The sequence below is a fragment of the Calonectris borealis genome, chromosome 21 (genome assembly GCF_964195595.1).
Source record: "Calonectris borealis chromosome 21, bCalBor7.hap1.2, whole genome shotgun sequence".
NCBI classification, from domain to species: domain Eukaryota; kingdom Metazoa; phylum Chordata; class Aves; order Procellariiformes; family Procellariidae; genus Calonectris; species Calonectris borealis.
In genome coordinates, this window is record NC_134332.1 from 9,478,135 (window position 1) to 9,497,796 (window position 19,662).

The 19,662-nt window shown below is 57.9% G+C and overlaps 1 protein-coding gene across 2 annotated transcripts in view; it reads left to right on the forward strand.

The window, feature by feature from the left end:
• Positions 1-6,007: 6,007 nt before the first annotated feature.
• NOTCH1 (notch receptor 1) overlaps positions 6,008-19,662 on the forward strand; it is a 44,510-nt gene continuing 30,855 nt past the window's right edge. For both annotated transcript variants that reach the window (XM_075170706.1, XM_075170707.1), the window contains exons 1-2: positions 6,008-6,172; positions 7,881-7,962. In XM_075170706.1, coding sequence (XP_075026807.1) covers positions 6,115-6,172; positions 7,881-7,962 — 140 coding nt within the window. In that variant the 5' untranslated portion in view covers positions 6,008-6,114. The remainder of the gene's footprint in view (positions 6,173-7,880; positions 7,963-19,662) is intronic.

Sequence of the window (19,662 nt, forward strand, 5' to 3'; positions counted from 1 at the left end):
ACTGGGTGAAACTGCGGGGATGCCAGCGTAGCTCAGATGCACTTGGCATTGCACGGCGGTCCAGAAATCCAGTATCAGGTTCATGCCCGGGCTTGTGCACAGAGAATCATGCTTGGGTTTTCACTGCTGCGAGCGATGGTTTTCAATTATTTAATGTAAATATCAGAAGAGGTCTGATCCTGGCCCCTCCACACACTCTGGTGAGCAATTTCTTTGCTGAGACGATGAGAAGTCCCATGTGCCTCAGCAGGAAAAGGAGGAATGGAAGAAAAAGCAAAGAAACGGATGGTTTTGAAAGAAGATGCATATGAAACGCAGGGTGTAAACATGTCCCACACAGCCCGAGGGCTGGGGGCAAGTCTGGGCTGGGGTCTGCACTTCGAGAGAGCCGGGGTCACCACCTGCGTCCCCCCCATGGGCGAGAGCCAGCGGGTGCAGAGCCACCCCCTGCCCTGAGCTGGGTGCCTGCGACACCCGGAGGAATCGCCCCAGCAAGGGAGGGGAAGGGACAGGGACACGCAGGGTCTGCAGCACCAGAGTGCAGGCAAGGACAAGAACAAGCATGGAGGGGACAGGGACAAGCACCAAGGGACGGGGGGGACCTGCATCTGGAGCCAGCCAGTGCAGGTGGGTGCACCCACGTCCCGGCACCCACAAGGGAGCAGCATGGGGATGGGACGGGCGTGGGGCCACATCGTCACCCGCAGCTCCATAAACCCCATCGGCCTCTGTTTACACAACATGGAATGTTTCAGTTGTTTTATGGAGGCGGATAAGAGCAGCGCAGGGGACGGCGAGGCCGGGGCCGGGCTGAGAGACGCCTGCCCAACACCTGCTCTCCCTTCGCAGTCCATAAAGGCATTTTATTTTAAACGTGACATAGATTTTATAGCGCGATAGCGCAGCAGCACCTTTCACCCAGGTATAAACAGTGCGGGGAAATCTGCTCCTCCGGGACATCTCCCCGCCTGTCGCTAATCCCGTGGGTGAGAGTTACTAAGCTGACTTTACACACCGAGAAATGATGGCCAGAAGCAATCCTGCAATTAAAACCAGTTTCAGCAGCCTGTGAGGAGGAAAACCCTGTGGGTGCCAAGCCCGGGCGCAGCAGCCGTGCTGGGGCAGGGACACGCGTGGCACCGAGCTCTGCCCACAGCAGCGAGGGCTGGCTGTCCTCTGTCCCATCCCGACCCCAGACACCCTGCTGGGACCGATCCCCACAGCACTGCCAGGAGGAAAGTCATCCTGCACGGGCACGTGCGGCCAGAGGCGCTGCCATCACCACTGTGGCGGAGGGATGGCGCGATCGGTGCGTTTTCTCCTATGGCCGTCCATTCACAATCCTCCACTCAGCTATTTAAGAAATAAAAAAGAAAAAATCAGGATTTATACCATTCTTGCAAATCCAGCCTCATTTCTCTGGTGCCCCGGGGAATCGCAGCTTAATCCCATTATGGGGCAGCTTTGGCTGGGATAGTTTTACATCACAGACTCCATGTCCGGCTGTATTTTTATCTGCTCAGACTTTCCAGGATGCTCTACCCACTTTGGTTCACGCTTAACTACTAAAAATTGCTTTTTTTGAGAGCGTGAGCAAGGGTGCGGGTGCGTGTAGCAGTGCGAGGAGGGCCAACCCTGTGTGCTGCTCCAAAAACGGGCCGGCGGAGGAATGCCAAACCAAGCACGGCAGGGAAAGCAGGAGAGATCCAGTTTGATGTCTGCCTTATCGGTCCTATTTTTATTGCACTGAATGTATAAGAGCAAAATATTGATTGTGATGATAAAGAGATGAAAGTGTCAAGAAGGAATAGGCACACTAGTTACTCAGGCGATTGGAAGCCGCGTTGGTTGTATTTAACAGGCATTTGCCATTAAAAAAACGCCTGTTTTTATTTAAATAGCCTAGGGCAAATTTCTCACTAAACCAACTTTCCCACGCCAGCCCAGTGCTCTAACTCTGGTTTTTGGCAAATTTTTTCCTGAGCTGTCAAGGCAAAATATATATAAGAATGCTGGTCTCACTTAGGTTTTTTTCCAGCCCCTGGAGACATGAAAATAATTTACAGATGTGCATTACCTGTTTATATTTGTATTAAGTTTTGCTTAACGGACATAATTTTCTTAGCTTGCAGTAACAAAAAAATATTCCCAGAGTTTCACTCATTTAATTTTAACTTATTAAAACTTTTAGACATGTGTGGAGGTTTTATGTTTTTAAATCACTAATCACATGGACAGTTGCCAAGGTTTCTATTAAAGCCTTTTACGAACGCTATTTTTAAAAGTACCTAAAATCCCATTATTTTTAACCCCTGAAGACCACTCAAAATAAAAAGTTGCTTTGGATTTATGTCATATTCACCTCTTATTGCAAAAAGATTTATGCTGAGCGCTGACTTTTCCCTTCCTCCCCTTTTTCTTTAACTGGTAGGAGTCTCTGGGGGAGGCATTTGGGAGAAGGAAACTCGAGGAGGTTCCCTGCGAGGATCTTGCACCAGATCCCCCCCGTACCAGGGGAAGGATGGCACCAGATTAAAGCGGGGCATCTCACAGCAGCGCCTGGCTGGAGGAGTCAACCCCGCGCTGAGATGCTCGTGCCCCCGTCCTGCCTGTGGGAAACCACAGAGGAGCCTTTTACCTCCCCCACGGCAAAGCCTCCCCAGTGCAGAGCCGCCCCACGGCCGTGAGGTCACGGCAGCGCCCCGGTGATGGCAATAAATAGATGTATTTGACCTTTCGTGTTCAGGGGGCGCGGCGGCATGGCTGCGCGGCTGCACGCAGGGGTGTGTTTGCGTTTATCCACAGCCTTGCCCCCGGCTGCCGCGGGCAGACCCTCCCCACCGCAGAGGAAAGCCGGGGCCAGGGCTTGCACATGGCTTCCCACGTGCTCTTTTGGCCCCAGGCTCGCGGGTGTCCAGCACCCCGAGGCGGCGCAGGGGACAGCCGGCAGTGCCCGCCGCGGCAGTGCCGGGGCAGCAGGCAGGGCTGGGTGTCTCCACTACCCGGTCCTGCCGCCGTCGCATCCCGCGCATCCCTGCGCGGCAGCCGGCATCACCACCCCTCCGGCCCCGGACGGCGTGGCACACGGCAGGGACGCCGATGGCCCCATGCACCCGGGCACAGCCACAATGGTCCGGTGGGGCTGGGGGAGCTCCCACAAGTTTTGGGGAGCAAGGCCCTGAGCGCAGCTAAGCTGAATGCGCGGTGCTTTCTGCATGTGGAGAACAAGCCCGGGCAAAGCTACAGCCGGTATTTCCAGGCAGGTAGAGCCGAGATGCTCCCTGCTCGCTGGGCTCCAGCAGGGAAGGAAAAGGGAGAAGATGGAGAGAAAGAGAGCAGAAGTTTCCATCTCCAAGGAAGCCCAAGCAGTGGAAACCTCAGGCTGCCCTCGCAGCTGCCTTGCCTCCAGCTGAGGCTGAAGATGGTGGCATGGTCGTGGTGGCACAGGGACATTGCTCAGCCAGGGCGGAGGCAGGGGCTGCATCCCACTGCCCAGCCGCTGCCATCCTACTCGTATCTGCAGGGAGGATAAAATGGAGGGGGGACACCCACTTCCCTGCCAAGGGTAGAAAATGAGGGTGAAGAGGCATTGCAGCAAAGCGCTCACGTCCTTTGGCATCTGTTATTTGCTCTTGAAACGTGCCGATGGCCTGGCCTTGCCCCAGCTCTGCCGCGACGGAGCGAGGCAAGTGGCATCTCCCCGAGATGCTTTAAGGTTTCAGAGGGGACTCAAGCTCCCAGTGGCACCCGAACCCCGAGCGGCACCATGCTCCACTCAGAGCCCCGACTCCCCAACCTGGACCAGGGCACTGTTTTAGAGCCCAAAGTGACGAATTGAGGAGGAGCAGGGAAGGAGGGGAGAGTGCAGCAGCGAGGTACCGCTGCAGGGCTCACTCCTTTGATCTGACGAGCAGACTCTGCCCTTCGGTTTGTTTAATTGTTTCACACTTGCTCTGGAAATAATTTACAACAGGAAGCAGTGGGATAACACCGGGCCTGGCATGGGATGGGATGGGGATGAGCCCGGGGGCTGGCGGAGAGGTGCCCTGTGATGAGAGACACAGATGACAATGGTGTCACCTCCTTCCCATTAACCCGTTGCTGACCCTCGCTCCTCTTCCTTTTTCCCAAGCTTTCAGCCGAAGGCCAGCAGCGGGCCCCCCATGTCCCCATATTGGAGAGCTGTAAAGGAGCCATCTGATGGCCTCCAACAGCCACAGCTCGGAGGGGCTCGGGGGGAGACCCAGGAGCCCGATGGTTTTTAGGTGCCCCCGTCCCCAGGACAGTTAGTACCCCAAATTCTCTGTGCTCTGAGCTTTAGCCCCCCCTCCCCTTTTGCAGGCACCGCGGCACAGTGCTGCAGTGGCAGACACCAGGCTGCTGTGGCGTGACGCAGTGGACCGGTGTCACAGTGAGCCTTGCCAAGCAGGGTTGGCTCCCACAGCCCCACGAGGAAGCATCACTCATTAGCACCCTCACACGGGCTGTTTCCGGCGGCGGTGTTCTGTGGGTACAGCCGTTGAGCCCCCTCCTGCAGGCACAGCCCTCGGGTGACAGCGGCAAACATAAGTTTAAGTGCTTAAGCCCATCCCCAGGCTCAGGGCCTGGCTGGGTTTTGGGTGGGAGATCTCCACGCCCCCATCCCACAGGCTCTGGGGCAGCGCGGTGTGCCAAGCTCGACCGCGGCACAGTGACCGCGGCTGGGGGCTGGAGCGGGGCTCTGGGGACACGGGGATGAGGGTGCGGGGACCCACAGGCAGCGCTGCGTGTAAAGGAAGCCTGCGCATGTCTGGGGGTTGTTGGGCTGCCTCCTGGGTTTGGCTTCCCTGCTTCTCCTAATTTATTTGTTTATTTGTTGATGCGGCGCATTGGGCTGGCCAGGGCTCTGCCTGCGAGTTCATTAGTTCACAAAACAAACAACATCCGACCCCAGCTCCGCGGGTAGCTGCCTGCACGTATGGTGAAGGCGAGTAGGAAATGGCTCGGCGTACCTGCGTGCGTTGTGGTGCGGGTCAGAGGGTGAATCCCACCCCGTGCCCTGGAGCGCATCCTGCACCCAGCTCTCCCGCGACCCCCAGGGGATGCTCAGCCCAAGCCCTGGTCCTCCGGTGCACCAGCCATTTACAACCGCCCCATTCCTGTGTGTCCCCATGGTTTGTGTGCCCAGGGCCCCTGCGGGTCAGGCTGGGGGCCTGGGTCCTCCTGTGGTCCCTGAGCAGGTGCTGCAGCCCGCAGGGGCTGTGTCTCTGGGGCTGTGCAGGGGCTGGGGGGGCTGTAGTGGGGGGGCCATGCAGGGGCTGTACTGAGGTTGGTTAAGGGGGCTGCACCAGGGCTAGGAGGGGGCTGTACTGGGGCTGCACTGGGGATGTCCAGGGGCTGCATTGGGATTATGTGGGGGCTGCTTGCCGGGGGGGCTGCATGGAGGTGTCCAGGGCTGTGCTGGGGCTCTGCGGTGGCTACATGGGAGGGCTGTGCTGGAGCTGCCCTGGGGATGGGGGGCTGCACTGTGGGGTTGTGGGGACTGTGGGGGGGGGCTGCACTGTGGGCGTCCGGTGGCTGCATGGGGAGGGGCTGCACTGCGGGTGTTTGGGGGCTGCATGGGGGGGGCTGCAGTGGGGATGTCCGGTGGCTGCATGGAGGGGGGGGGGGCCCTGCACTGCGGGTGTCCGGGGGCTGCATGGGGGGGACTGCACTGGGGGTGTCCGGGGGCTGCATGGGGCTGCCCGTGGGGGCTGCGCGGACCCCGCAGCCCCACTCCCTCCCACGCAGGGACCCTCCGTGGCGGGAAGGGGGTTCCCAGCGGCGGCCCCCCGGGCTGGGTGGGGAGGAGCGTCCCGTCCCGTCCCGTCCCATCCCGTGCAGTGCCGTGCCGTGCCGTGCCGCGGCGTCCCGCCCCGCGCCGGCCCGCCCCCCCCGCCCTCCCGCCCGGCCCGGCCCGGCCCGCCGGGGCTGAGCAGCCGCGGGAGGCGCCGGCGCTCGGAGTCGCTGCGCTCGGCGCTGGGGCGCGGTGTGTCTGGGGCTACCGGCGGGGCAGCGCCTACCGGCACCGGCTCGGCTCGGCTCGGCCGAGGCCCCGCGGATCTATGCGGCTGTGAGCGGCGGGAGCAGAGCGGGATGGAGCGGCTCCTGGCGCCCGGCCTCCTGGTGCTCCTGCTGCCCGCCCTGACGCGAGGTGAGGGCCGCCGCGACGGGCCCCGGACCGGCCGCCCCAGCGCCCGGCAGGAAGTTTGCTGAGAGCGGGGCCGGGTGCGGCGTGTGCCCCGGTCCCGGCTGGGCACCGGAGCGCGGCGCCGTCGGGGGGGGGGCCGGGACGTGGGGAACCCGTGGGAACCGGGACTCGGTGCGGTGGGATGCCTGGGAACCGGGCTTAGCTCCTGCAGGGGGACAGGAGCTCGGCGCCGCCGGGGGAAGCGGGGCCGGAACCGTGGGGGGGAGCGGGGCTCAGCACGGCCGGAGGGGGGACGGGGCTCGGTGGCCCGGAGGAGGTGGCGGGGGAACGGCGCTCGGGGCCGCCCGGAGCCGGAGCTCGGTACTGGGGGGTGCCGCGGGGAACTGCGCTCGCTGCCGTCGAGGGGACCGGAGCTCGGGGCCGCGGGCGGCCGGCTCAGGGCGCGGCGGGGAGCCGGGGGAGCCGGAGCTCGGGAGGGGCTCGGCCCGGCGGAGGGGCGCGCAAGGCGGCCGCGCTCCTGCCTGTTGTTCCGCGAGAGCTTTTGACCGTTTTGCAAATTTTTCTCGGTTTCCTGTTTCTTGAAAGTCAGCCGGGGTCCCCCCGGCCCCCCCCCCCCCCCGGCGCCGGCCCCGGGGCGGGTCCGGGTGCTTCTCCGCAAAGCGCTGGGTGACCGTCGGGGGCGGCCAGTCGGGGCCGGGGAAAAGAGCCCTAAAAGTGGCCGGAGGTGCGGGGCGGAGCGGAGAGCAGCCCGGCCCGGGGGGCCGGGGCCTTGCGATGCCCCCGGGGCCCAGCGATGCCCCCCCTCGCCCCGGGACCGAGCGAACTGCCTCCTCCGGAGCAGGAATGTCCTGGGAGGATTTTGGGAAGGGAAGGCAGTGGGGCTGCCTTCACCCCGCTCCGCACCGGGGCAGCTGAGAGCCCGGCCCCTCGGAGGCAAAGTTTGCAGAAAGTTGTGCCGGGCCAGAGTGGTCCCCTGCACCCCACTCCATCCCCCACAGGACACGCGGGGCTGGGGACAGAGCCCCGAGCGCAGCAGGGTGTCCCTGGGGCGCGTGGGGCTCGGCAGCCATCCAGGGGAGAAGTTTGGTTCTGGCGGTGGCGGTGCGAAGCTATAGTCGCTCAATGTGAAACTGCTCTGGCTGCACACGCGTGTCGCAGAACCGGTTACCGTGAAGAGGTAGCGGGGCAGAGAAGGGGAAGAGTGAGCCGGGGTGGAAATCGGAAGCGATTCTGGTACTTTCAGCGAGTTGCTGTGGTAACTGCGCAGAATTTGGCTCTGAGGGCCAGACAATGAAACCTTTACTCATAGCAAGTTTTGACGGGCGACTCATTTCGTTACTGAGTTAATGATAACTAATGGGCCCTCGGGTGGATGGTTTTTCCCAAATGGCATTTGTCACTCGAGCCTGATCTGGGGTTTCTCTCTGTCAGCCCTCCCACTGGAGGAGAAGGCAGAGCCTACCCTCAAGCCCACCCCGAGTTTATTTTTAGGTGAGCCTCTCGGCGCTGGGGCCGTGTGATCCCTGCCCGCCTCCATCACCCTGCGGGTGGGGGCCGCCGGGTGCTGCAGCCCCCATCTCACCAGGCTGCGCAGGGGCAGGGCACTCCAGGGGTCTCGGCGAGCCTGTCCGGGTGGTGCTAGGGGATGCAGCCCCCCACCCGCTGCTGCCTGGGACCTGCGCTGTGGCTAACGCTCTCCTTCTGTTTGCAGGTTTACGGTGCACGCAGCTTGCTGAATCCTGCCTCAACGGGGGCAAGTGTGAAACTTTTCTCAATGGGACGGAGGTGTGCCAGTAAGTATGGAGGAACCAGAGGATTTTCATCTCCCCCGACCAAAGTATTGACATGCATGTTGACTTTGCTTTGAAGGCTCTGGATTTAATAGGGCAAGATGCGTTTTCTTTCCTTGAGTGGCAAGAATAACCTGCTTGTGTAGGAGTCGCCGCGAGTTTGGCAGGATCGGGCTTTGTTCCTAGCTGGGTGGAAAAACATGGGCAAAGGGCCATGTTTTGCTGGTGTTAACCTATGCAGACTGCCCTGCTGATGGAGCAGGAGGTAGGGCCAGCCCGCGGCGCTCGTTGGACCGTCGGGTGGGGAGGGAGGCTGTCTGTCTGTCTGTCTTCCAGCTTCTCCCTCCTGGCCCCGAAGCATTGCCTTTCAGTCCCTTGCACCCTGGCAGTTCATGGTGCGGTGTCCAGCATGTCTCCAATAAACGTTCAAGAGAGATTTCATGGCGTGGCTCTGGCTGCTGGTGCTGCCCCGTTGATGTCCGTGGGTCTGTGGGACATCGCCTGGGGCAGGCCACCTCCTCCCGCAGCCCTGCCGGTGCCAAGCTGCGGTCCAGCCTGGCGTTCCTGGCGGGACCTGGCACCCAGGCAGGAGCTTTCTCCAAGCTGATTGTGGGGAAACGGATGTGTAAAGCGTTGGGACTCTTTGAAGGACCAGCCGACCCACCGCAGCGATGGCCGATTCACTCCAGGCTCCCAGGGAACAATAACCAAGAGAAATGAATAAGACTCCAGCTCCCTTTTTAAAACTATTCCATAAAAGAAATGTGAATGGGCAAGGCTCTGTTTTCCGGCCAGATTTCCCCTCTGCCTGTTGAACGTGGCCTGAGCTGAGAGCAGGCGGGGAGACGTTCCCACCCACCCCAAATTTCCAAATAGGAAGTCCTCGGCGGAGGAACCTGAAGGCATTTCCAATCCCAACCTGTTGAATGGCAGTTTCCCTTGACAATGTGTGTTGCGTTTTGCAAATCCGCCTGGGTGCCGTTACTCTGCCCGGTAGCCGGGCACCTCCCACCCCCTTCACCAAGCTGAGCCCCCCAACCCTTTGGTGCAAATAAATCAGCAAATCAATCAGGCACATGAGCAATTTAATGGACAAAGGCTGGGTCCCTTTGTGAGCCACTAATGAATGCACGCCACTTTTTTTTGCACAGAAGCCCTTACCAACGCTTGACGCTCTAAATCTTGTTTTCTTTCATTCAAAGAGCGACAGCTGGGATTCGGTCGAAATTCGGCAGCTATTGTTAAGGGAGGCAGATTAATGCTGTGTGACTAATCATGTATGGCTTCCCAGAATGCCCAACCCTCCACCCCCTCCCCAACCTTACACCCCTCCTTTTCCTTGTGGTCATTCTTCCCTTTTTTTCTTAAGTCTCTGCAACTCCTGATTTACATTTCGTGTGCAGATGGTGATGGAATCTAATTAGATCTGATGTGTACGAGCTCTATTTGGAGGAGAAGCCTCCAAAGTAGGCTTGGGGTGGGTTTTTTTAGGAGAAAAAGTTAACTTTAAAGAACTACTTCGTTGCTAGCTGTGAATAACCGCCACTCTCTTGGCTGCAGACGCCAGGATGGCTTCGCAAGTGTGTGCGAGTTATTTTTGCAGGAAACCAAGGTGTGTGCTCTCAGCGTGTTAAAGCGCTTGTCCCGTGCAGGGTACGCTCCATGTGCGATGGGGGCAGATATTAGAGGTACTGCCAGACTGGAGGAGGTGCAACTTTCCAAGGTATCTGATAGCAGCTCGCAAAATCCTGGTTTTTCACTTGTTTGAATATCTCTTTACGAGGAGTTTTGCTTCCAAGCTTCTTAAACAAAGCAGAGCCAAGAACACAGATACCAGACGCAGAAAAGCTTGGCACTGCCCTTTGGCGCCTGCGTGAAATGCACCATTTTGGCTGCTGGCCACATCTCTGCTCGGCCTGGCACTTAACAAAGTTTGGCCATAAAGCCCCATTGTGCTGCCCCCACAAATCCAATTAGAAAGTGGAGTGAAATAAATAGCGTATGAGGGAGACGCTACTCCAGCGGACAAGCGTCCCGGCGTTTGTGGTGGGAGAGAGCTCGTTGGGTTACATGAAGACGACTCTGATAACACCAAAACCGAGTTATCAGCCCCGTTACGGAAAGGGAATCGCGGGTGTGAGATGAGGAGCGTTCTCTACCTTTATTATTTTACAGTGATAGCTTGTAAAACTCCAGGTGCCTTATCTTGCTTGTCTCTTTGCCAGGCAGTCCGGGGCACGCAGGGCTTTAATTGAATGGAGAGGACTGAGCATTTGATCGGCTGGAGGGCTCGTGACAGAAGCGGCGCAATTAAGCCGCCTTTGGAGCTGTTTTCCATCTTGGCAGGGGTAGTCGGGTCTTTCAGTGCTGGAAGAGCAGCAGCAGCAGAGTTTTGTGCATCTTGCACAGACCCCAGCTGAAGGCGCGGGGTGTTTGTGTCCCATGCGTGGCACTTGCGCCAGATCTGGAGCTTTAGAAGGTCCGGTCTGCAGACGATGGCTGCTGCGGTGTTGCAGTGTGGTTTCACGGCGCTGGGGAGCTGTGGCTTTCCAGAAAAGGCACTTGCCTTTGACTAAGGCATTTTCCCAGACAAAATGAGAAGGTTTTCCAAAAGGTCATTTTGACTTCCAGTGATAGCTCCTAATTAGACTGTTGGATAACTGTAGTTTTGACTGGCATCCCTGCAAATGAGCGGGACTGATTTTAGATTGCTGTGCCATGTGACATTTATTCCCAGGACCTCCCTTGCTCCGCTAGTTAAAAGCAGATGGCATGAAAGAGGGCTGAGTTTCAAACCCCGCTCCGCCAGTCTTTCACCACTAAAGTCAGAGGAGCTGCGTCTGAGTTGTCATACTCTTGCCCAGAGAAGCCAAAGAGACTGCAAAGGAAAAGAATAAGTTAAATTAATCACTAGGCTTGCGCTGAAAAGGGGGAAAAGTCGGTTTGCTAAAGTACTTCCTCTGTTTATGAATCAGCGCGGCGTTGTAGTTCAGCCGGGGCGATGGCTCCTGAGCTGGTGCCCGTTGCCACCACCAGCTTCCACAGGCAGCGGGCCAGAAACCTTGAAAGAAACGTTCAGAGGGGGACCGTAGTGGGAAGAGATTATTATTTTAGCTCAAAACTCTTTCAGGAGACAACCAGGAAGACAGAGGAGTGATCTGAGCCCTGCAGCTCCCTGTGCCCTTCAAGTTATTCAACTGCTCAGTCATTGTTATCTCATTGTAAAGGGCGGAAGTTTCCTTCTGGTTTGGTTTTTCTCATGTGCTTTAACCCAACGTTATTTCCATGAAATAATAACAAAGAAAAAATGCAGTCTCCGTGCTGGAGAGGAAGAGGGTGGAGTGTTGAACAATCAACCAGAGGAAGCTCTTAAAGAAGTAGACAAGCGGTGATTCAGCCATGTTGAGAACTCTTCATGGCTTTTTCGAGTCTGATCTCATTCTCGGAAAGAACAAGGTGGAAATGGGTAAAAGGGTAGATTAAGAATACAAAAGCATCACCTGTTGCGGATTTTAGTGGAAGAGAAACTTAGCTGAGCAGCCCAGCTGGTGAGGTCACTGGGACAGCAGTGGGATTTATTAGCTCTTTTCTAGAAGAATCTCTGTTTACATCTCTCCTCTCTGCAAGGCGTCTTGATGGTTATCAGTTGTCTCAGGTGGTCCCACTGACTCCTGCTAACTTGCCCTGGGATTTTATTGGTTGGGCTGAGTTTTTTTTGCTTGATTTTTCTCATGGCTTGGTACTTGTCATGGCCAGAGGGTTGTACTGCATTTGGGCAGGGCCAGCATGGGTCACGCTCAGGAGGAGATATCTCGGTGGGTCCCTCAGCAGTACCTGTGGCACGGAGGTGAGCAGGAGAGGTGGGATGATGCCTGCTGAGATGAAGTTGCTCAGGGGCTCCCCAGGATCCAGAGGGGATGAGGTATTTGCAGTGGCCATCACCACCTGAGATCAGAGGGGCTGTTCCCCACCAGGTACTTGCAGCTGTTAAATGTGTGATCCCGCAGTGTGATGCAGTGCACAGGGCTCTGCTCCATGGACAGCTTCTGGAGGTGGCTCGCTTCGTCATACAGAGTACGTTTTATTCCACCAAAATCTCTGATTTGTTGTCTTCTTACCTGCTGGAAGCCACGATATGTCCATTTGTTCCAGCTGATATTACACACCCTGATCTCACCTCCACGGCTGTTACGGTTTATTGTATGTAGCATGAGGGAGACATGCTTGGTCATTGCAAGGCCAAGCTATTCACCAATTAAGGGCTTGGATAACATAATCAGCAGGCAGTTAGCAAGTTTTAAAATAACATTGTTTGGAAATTAACCTGCTTTTTCCAGGCCTAGAGGTGTGCTGACCCTCGTTTTGCTCATGTTGGTAGGTGTCCTGAATGGTAACGGCGTGTGTACCTGAGTGGAATGTGCAATTTATAGAGCATCAGCATGTTTAACGAGGGAGTAGCCTCGGGGTGCAGTTACCGAGAGCTGGTAAGCTCTGGATCTGGATGGAGACTTCTCCATGGTTAACGTGTCACCAAACTCCAGGTGAAGGTTTTAGGCCATGTATAGGAGCTGTGGAGTGGAAGAGCCTCTGGCATACAACTCAAACCCCGCTGGGAAAGCAGACCTGCAGTGGGGTCTCGGTTGAGTCCTGCCTCCATCCCGGGGCCAAAAAGGTGGTTGGGGTCCATCTGCTTCACTGCAGGTGCGTGGCTTTGTGTCCAGCCGGCTCCTGCTGCCACCCAGGATGGGGCAGCACCACGGGGCACTTGGGCTGCTCGCTCACCGCTCCCCAGGCTGGTCTTGGGCTGACCTCCTGCAGCCCTTTGCTTTGGGCACCAGGGTTAGAAAGACCATCAGGCTGGAAAGGTGAGGGTTTGAGGTGATTCCAGATGCTTTCCGAATGGTCTTTTCATCTCATTGCATGCCCTTGGCACGCAGCGCTGAGCCCCAGCACATGGAAGTGGCAGTGCCAAAATCCTGCAAGTCCCTGACATTGCCCTGCTCCATGGTGCCCTCATGAGCCTGGATTTGCTGCGGTAAGAGGTATCCCAGCTTCCCCAGTCCCTCCATCCATGGAAGGGCTCCATTCTGCAGTGCTGGGCTTCTTGGGGTTGGTCTCAACAGGTATCGGCAGCGGTGGGTTGGTGTTACCGCCATCCAGGGACTGCTGGCAATGGGCGTTGCGTTGGGCGCTCACCAGCCCAGCGCTGTGCTCACGCATTGGTCTGGGGTAAAACTGCAGCTACTCATCAGCCAAAGATCTGGAATGAGCGGTAGAAATGCTGCTCTGGTGCGGAGGGGAGTGTTGCAGTTTTGGTTCTTGAGTGTCTGAGCTCGGAGGCATCCAGGAGCAGAGACGTGTGAGGGTCAGGGCCCTGCTTTGGCACTGCCAGCATCAGCAGGGTCTGGTCAGGGTTGCGGAGCAGGGGCTCTGAAGGGCTGAAGAAGACCCAGTTGGACTTAATAGCACAACTCTCTCTGCACATCTATCATGTGTGATGTTGGGAAGTCTTTGCAGCACTCCGCTAGGTCTTAGTGACACCGGACAGTGGCAGCTCCCATCTGCCTGCTTGGAGAGCCCCAGGACAGTTAGAGATGCCCACCTGGGGACACCCCAGTCTTTACTTTGACATCGGACTCTTGCTGGTAGAGCAGCTCGGCGCTGCTTCCAGCTGGCCAAGGTGTGATGGTGCCTTTTCACACTTGCGTGCCCTTGTCTGGACTCTGCCTTCCTCAGTGCGCGGCAGCGCCTGGACCCATTGCAGCATCTCCGTCTACAGCTCTAGCGCGTGTCTGGCGGATCGGGTCACCTCGTCTCACCGCCCCGCATTGGTGAGTGCCCTGCGGGCACTGGGATGGTGGTACGCGTCTGCGGTACGGGACGCTGTCGGGGTTTCCACATACATCAAGGGTCTGCATGGTGCCTCAGTTTCCCTCCATGTGCTGTTGCTTATCTGAACATCAAAACCTGTCTTGGTGCGAGGTGGAGCAGCGTGACCTGCCAGGCGCGTCCTGGCTTATGGAGGTGAATCAGGCGATGGAGGTGCCTGTCGGTAAGCGCAGTGCTCGGTGTGAGATCCAGGATCAGGACCACGACTAAAGGCCGTGTGCGGGGTTGAGAGGGGAGGCATCTGGCTGGGTCCTGTGGGGAGCCCTGCCCCAGGGTGGAGCAGCATCCTGCCCACCGCCCCACGCGCAGCGAGGTTCGTGCCCCGCTGGCGGCCGGCGATGTCCCACGTCTGCGTCTGCAAAGGGCTGTTGGGAGCGTGTGAGCGGTGTGTGCGCTGGGTGCGCTTCCCTCGCACAGCAGTAATTAATGACTACTTCAGGCTTTCACCCGTCACGTCCTGCCCTTCCCCCACAGCAGTCTGGAGTTAATATTGGAAAAGTCAGTTAAACAGTTAATGTTTAGGCCCTGGTTATTAGGCTCTTGCACATTTCCAGCAAAGGGAGCGGAGTTGCATTTTAATGGGAAACTTTCACGCTCAGTCAAGTTGCAAAAATTTATTTGCGCAGAAGTCATTTTCTTTTAACAAGTTTTCACCCTAATTCCCTTCCCCAAAATCTGAATTTAATGGTATTTATATGGGAAATGGATTTATTAAGTTTTAATGATGCTATAACGTTGCCCTTATTTAATATAAGGGGCACCCTGCAGGCAAGCGGCCTTGTGGTGGTGGGCTGGGAGGGCTGGGTGCCGGGAGGGGCACCGATGGGCTGGGGAGCCTGTTGCTTTGGGCTTGATCTAAAGTCAATGTGGCTGAGAGTGGCGGTGCCAGGCTTTGCTTGGACCTCCAGGGCTGTGCAGGATCAGTCCCAGGCTGTTGCAAGTGCTGGGGCTGCAGGGCTGAGCCTTGCCTCCTGCTGCCGATTCCTCCTCATCCTCCTCTGTGGCTCCTGGCACGATGTGACACTACCCGTGTCCACCACAACTGTCCGCAAGAGGAGCAACGAGAGGAGCCTGTGGCACTTGGGCTCTTCCCTTTGTCAACTGCTCTGTCCCATGTCCCCTTGCTGAGAGAGCCGGCGTCAGCGGGGCAATGGGGACCCCAAGTTCCGTACGCTCCCTCCTGGCATCGCTGCCTGGGGGGTTGAGTGTGAGCGTGCAATGGTTTATTTAAGATAGAAATTATCTGCTGTCGATGAGCAGCCGTGGAGGAGAGCATGTCCCCAGCGCTCCCGCCCCACCGGTGCATCCTTGCGCAGGGGGATCAGGAGAAGACGCTCCCAAAGGCACTCACGGCCCGTTAACCCATGGAGTAGCTCCTCTCGGGGCAGGTGGAGGAATGTGGCTGTCGACAGCGGGATGTGCAGCGCCGCCGGCTCCCGCCCTCGCGCCCGCTGCCCGTCGGCGGCTGCAGCCCTGCGCACCGGCTTCGGGGCGGGCTGGGAGAGTGACCCCGCGGGGGAGCAGCCCGGGAGGAGGGGGGGGCCTCTCCCCAGCCCCTATTAAAATGTTAGACACAGACCTCCAAGTCAAAAGGCAGGGCGACAGACGGCCCTTTCACAGGGCCTGCTGCTCCCCACAAAAGGGGGGTTTCCAGGGGAGGGGGGCAGGAATGCGGGCTGCGGCCGGAGGGCAGAGCCGCCACCATTGTCCCCGCTCCCTCGGCGAGGGCGTCATGTTGACACAGGGATTTCTGCCGGCAAAAGGTGTCGGAGGCAGAGTCTTCCCTCCCTCCCTCGCCGTTTCCTTGGTTAAACTCGGCAGCAACAGAAATCCCAGGATACAGATCCCGGGAGCAGATACCCGTCTGCTCGGAGGTGCTTTACCTCCCTCAGGCCATGGTTTCCAAGGGGGCGAGGTTTTTGTTACTAATAACTATTTTCAGGAGCTTTGCTTTGCTTGCAAAGAGAAACCAGCAGCTTCATGGCTGTGAGGTTGGGGGGAGCTGGATCCATCGCTGTCCGGCCATTGCCGTCTTTGGCCAGCCACCGTCTCACCGAAACAGCCCCGGCACGAATTGCTCTGGCTTTCGATAGTTTGTGCCGCAGGGGCACCCGTGTGCTCTGCAAAACCCCCCTCTTCTCCTGTTTATAAATATCGGAGTTAAATATAGCTTGTTTAAACTCTTGGTGGCTGTTCAGATCCTAATCTCAGGTTTTATGTTCAGGATTAGAAGAGTGGGATGGTGGGGTCACACGTGTCGCGGGTGGGAGTTTTCCATATTTGGCTCTCGGGCAGCGCGGTGTTTAGCCAAAACTTGGTTTGAGGGGGAAAAGGAAAAAAAATAAGAGAGTTCATCATCGCTTAGTGAGATGGTGACACCAGCACTGCGTGCGTGCCAGAACTCCCGGGAGCAAGGCAGTGTGAATTCGCCCTGCACAGGCAGCGAGTGTGGGCAGCACTGAGTCCAGAGCGGGGGAAAATGGGCATTTACCCCGAAAGGGATGGGGAGGGGAGGGTGGCCTCGGGCAGCAGCGGTGCTGGGCTGGTGGGTGGCCTGGGTAGGTGGAAATTCCTCATCTCCCCCAACTTTTGACTTTTCCTTCTGTTGGCTTAAAGAATAAAACATTTTAAAATGGAAAATGTTTACAAATGAAAAATCAAAACAGGGAGCAGTTGCAGCGGGTGCTCTCGAACGCCGCAGCTGCTGGGCAGCACCGTGGAGGAAAAGAAGTTGATGGTGTCTAACAGGCACACCAGTCACCGCTTGCTTGAGGGACCGGCCCCAGGACACTTGCCCCTGCCCTGATGTGGGCGGTGGGACCATTTGCCGGCCTCTGCCCAGGTTGTGTTCCCTGGGGATCCTCTGCTGGACCTTCATGGTCGCCCCGTAAATGGGCTCCTCCAAGAGAAGGAGCAGGGACCGGGATGAGCGGGGAGAGCAGAGCTCAGCGCAGGGCAGCCCGCTCCCACAGACAATGGGGCTGTGCGGATTTACACCGGCAGAGGATATAAAAAGCATCAGCTGGGGAAAAAAAAAAATATTTCATAGCAGCCATTGTTGAGGGTGGGAATGAAGCGAGTTTTGTCTTGGTCTCTTCCTTCGACATCTTTCATGTTTATTGTGAATGAAGCTCCATTGAAAGGCAGCTCCTTCCCAGGTAGCCAGTTACCACCCTGTGAATAGCCTGGCCACTTTGCTTAGTAATGGGATTATATTGTCTTTCATTACAATGGGAACTTTGATTCCCAAACTGACCTGACTAATGTCTGCTTAAGAAACAAAGCCATTTTTTTTTCCCCTCTCCCCTTCACACTGGTCGGAGGAACAGGGCTGTAGCATGTTTTTCCCCACTCCTGTCCATGAGTATATCCAGCTTTGGGAATTCCTTTAGTTTCTCTCCCAGATGAAAGTCTGGGTCTTAAAATCTCAATTAGATGGCTTGGGCTAGGTCAAAAATGAAATGGAACAAAAAAAAACACATCAAAGACTTTGGATTGCAGTTTGCTTTTTTTAATTAAATAAGACTGGAGATCTGCTCTTGCTTTATTAACCTGATGTCACTCGAAGTAACCTGCTGCTTTGCCAACCACCCTCCCTGTGTGAGACTCTGTTTGTTTCCCAGGCTGGTGTCCCAGAGTGTTTAATAAAGCAGGGCCTGGATGGGACTGCATAAAAAACCACGGGTTTGGTCTAACGCTGGTTTTCGGTGCTGGGAGCCGCATCGCAGCTGCCGGAGGTGTTTGTGGGGCCATGCCGGCGCCAGGGCCGACGGGAGCTTTGGGGTGCATCGGCCGGTCGGGGTGCCCCACATGGGCGAGGGGGAGCTGGGCAGCTCTGCTTTCTCTGCCTTGGCTCTCCTGGGAGCCGTGGCGAAGCCTTTGGTTTCTTAACGGACGCCTGTGCCAGAAACCACAGAGCGAAGCTGCAGGCGAGGCGCGGTGAGCCCGGCCGTGCCTGCTGCCAGGAGGGGGCTCAAGCGGCCCCCGCCAGCCCCTGGCTGCCAGGGCAGGAGGGAGCATCCACGGCCCCACGTGCCCCAGGGAGGTCAGAGCAGCATCCAAAAGTGTTCCCCGTCTCCCTGCACCCATCTTCCTTCTGCCGGTTCCAGGGGTGCCGTGCCACCCCGAGCAGGGTGGCGATGCCAAGGCAGGAGATGGGACCAGAGCGCAGGGTGCTGAGCTCTGCTTTCCCAGCGGGACCGTTTTCCAGGTCTGTTTGCCTTTCCCTGGCTCCGGAGCGTGCTCCCGTGCTCGGCGGGGTGTTTCCAAGGCAGGCTGACGCTGCTGGACCGTCCCGTAGACGGTCGTACGCACCTGCGGTCCCTGATGATGCTCCGTGAAGGAACACGGGAGGGGCTCGTGGGGAATAAGAGTGGAATAAGAATGAATGGAATAAGATGGAATGGGAAGATGCAGTAAGAAGCAGATCTCTTCTCTCAGTGACACGGAGACATATCCCTGAGCGCCGGCCGTTTCTCTGGTCGGATTGGAGCTGGGGGAGATCAGGGTTCCCTGGGCTGGCACCGAGCAAACGTGTCTTAGGGGAAAGGGTGTAACTTCAGGAGAAAGCTGGGGTGTTGCTTCCAGGCTGTGCCAGGCGGGAAGCCACTGGCACAACTGGAAAAGTGACTCTTGTGCGTGGATGCCGGATGGAAAGCAAGCTTAACGCCCAGGGTCTGCAGCTGCTGGGGTTGCGCCGGGGAGGGGGTGAAAGCAGGCAGTTGTGGTTCCCGTTCGTAAGCCCAAGGGTGACGGTTACCCCGAGGGGTGTGGGGACGGTGGGGTAGGATCGTGTCACCGCTCTGCGGCTGGGAGCAGCGTGCAGTGGCTGTGGTCCTGTGTGCAGCTAAGGGAGACTCTCCTGCTGGTTATTTCTCCTTCCCTCAGCTGTTGCCAGCAAACACGTGAAATCCAAGTGTCCTGCTCACGTTTGGCCACTTGCTTCGCTCCGCAGGGTCCGGACCGCACTGGCACAGGCATCTGCTCAGTCACACAGCACGTTTGCTGGTGCAGAGGGCTCTGCGGGTGTGACGGTCCCTTAGTGGGGACCCTCTGCACCATGCAAGGTCATGGTCGTGGTTTCTGAACCGCCTCTGCACTGGGGTGGCTCTGCCGGGGACTCTGGGGCGCAGGTAGGGTGGCTTGTCCGGGATGGCTGCTCTGGGCCACGGGTACTGGGGAGCAGAGAGCGGCATCCCCCCCAGCCCAGCCTGCACCTGGGGACGGGTGTTGGGGTGAGGGCTGCTCCCTCCGGCGGGCGAGACCCCACACCCAGCGCCTGGGTTCACTGCTGCCCCAGAGGCAGTGGGGACTCTCCTGGCCCCATTAGTCTCAAAAACCCCCCAAATGGGGCTTGAGTAAAGACCTGAGCCTCCCCTCCTCGGCTTTCCCACGGTGCTCATACCTTGGGGAAAACAACCACGGCCGTTTATGCTTCCAGCAGATGAGGGTGAGGAAGAGGTTACGTGATAGCAGCGCAGATAAGAGGCAGCCTGGACGCGGGGCCAGCAGCCGGGATGGGGCTCCCCGCCAGCCCCCCGTCCCCTCCCGCAGCGTGGGGCTGCCCCCTGGACTTGCCCCCCACCATGGGATGGGGGACAGCCCCTGCGTGTCCGGTGGCCGTGCTTCAGCTTACAGCTGGTTTTCATTTTGCTTGTTGGTTTATTTTGTGCGTTTTAAGCCCGAGGTGGGTTTTACCTCCAGCCCCGCCACAGTCTCAGCCCTTGGGAGGACGCCCTGGGGCCGGGCAGGAGAGCAGTGGGTGCTGTGAGCGCGGCCGTTCTCAGCTGCGGGGTGATGCAGGCTGAGCCTCTG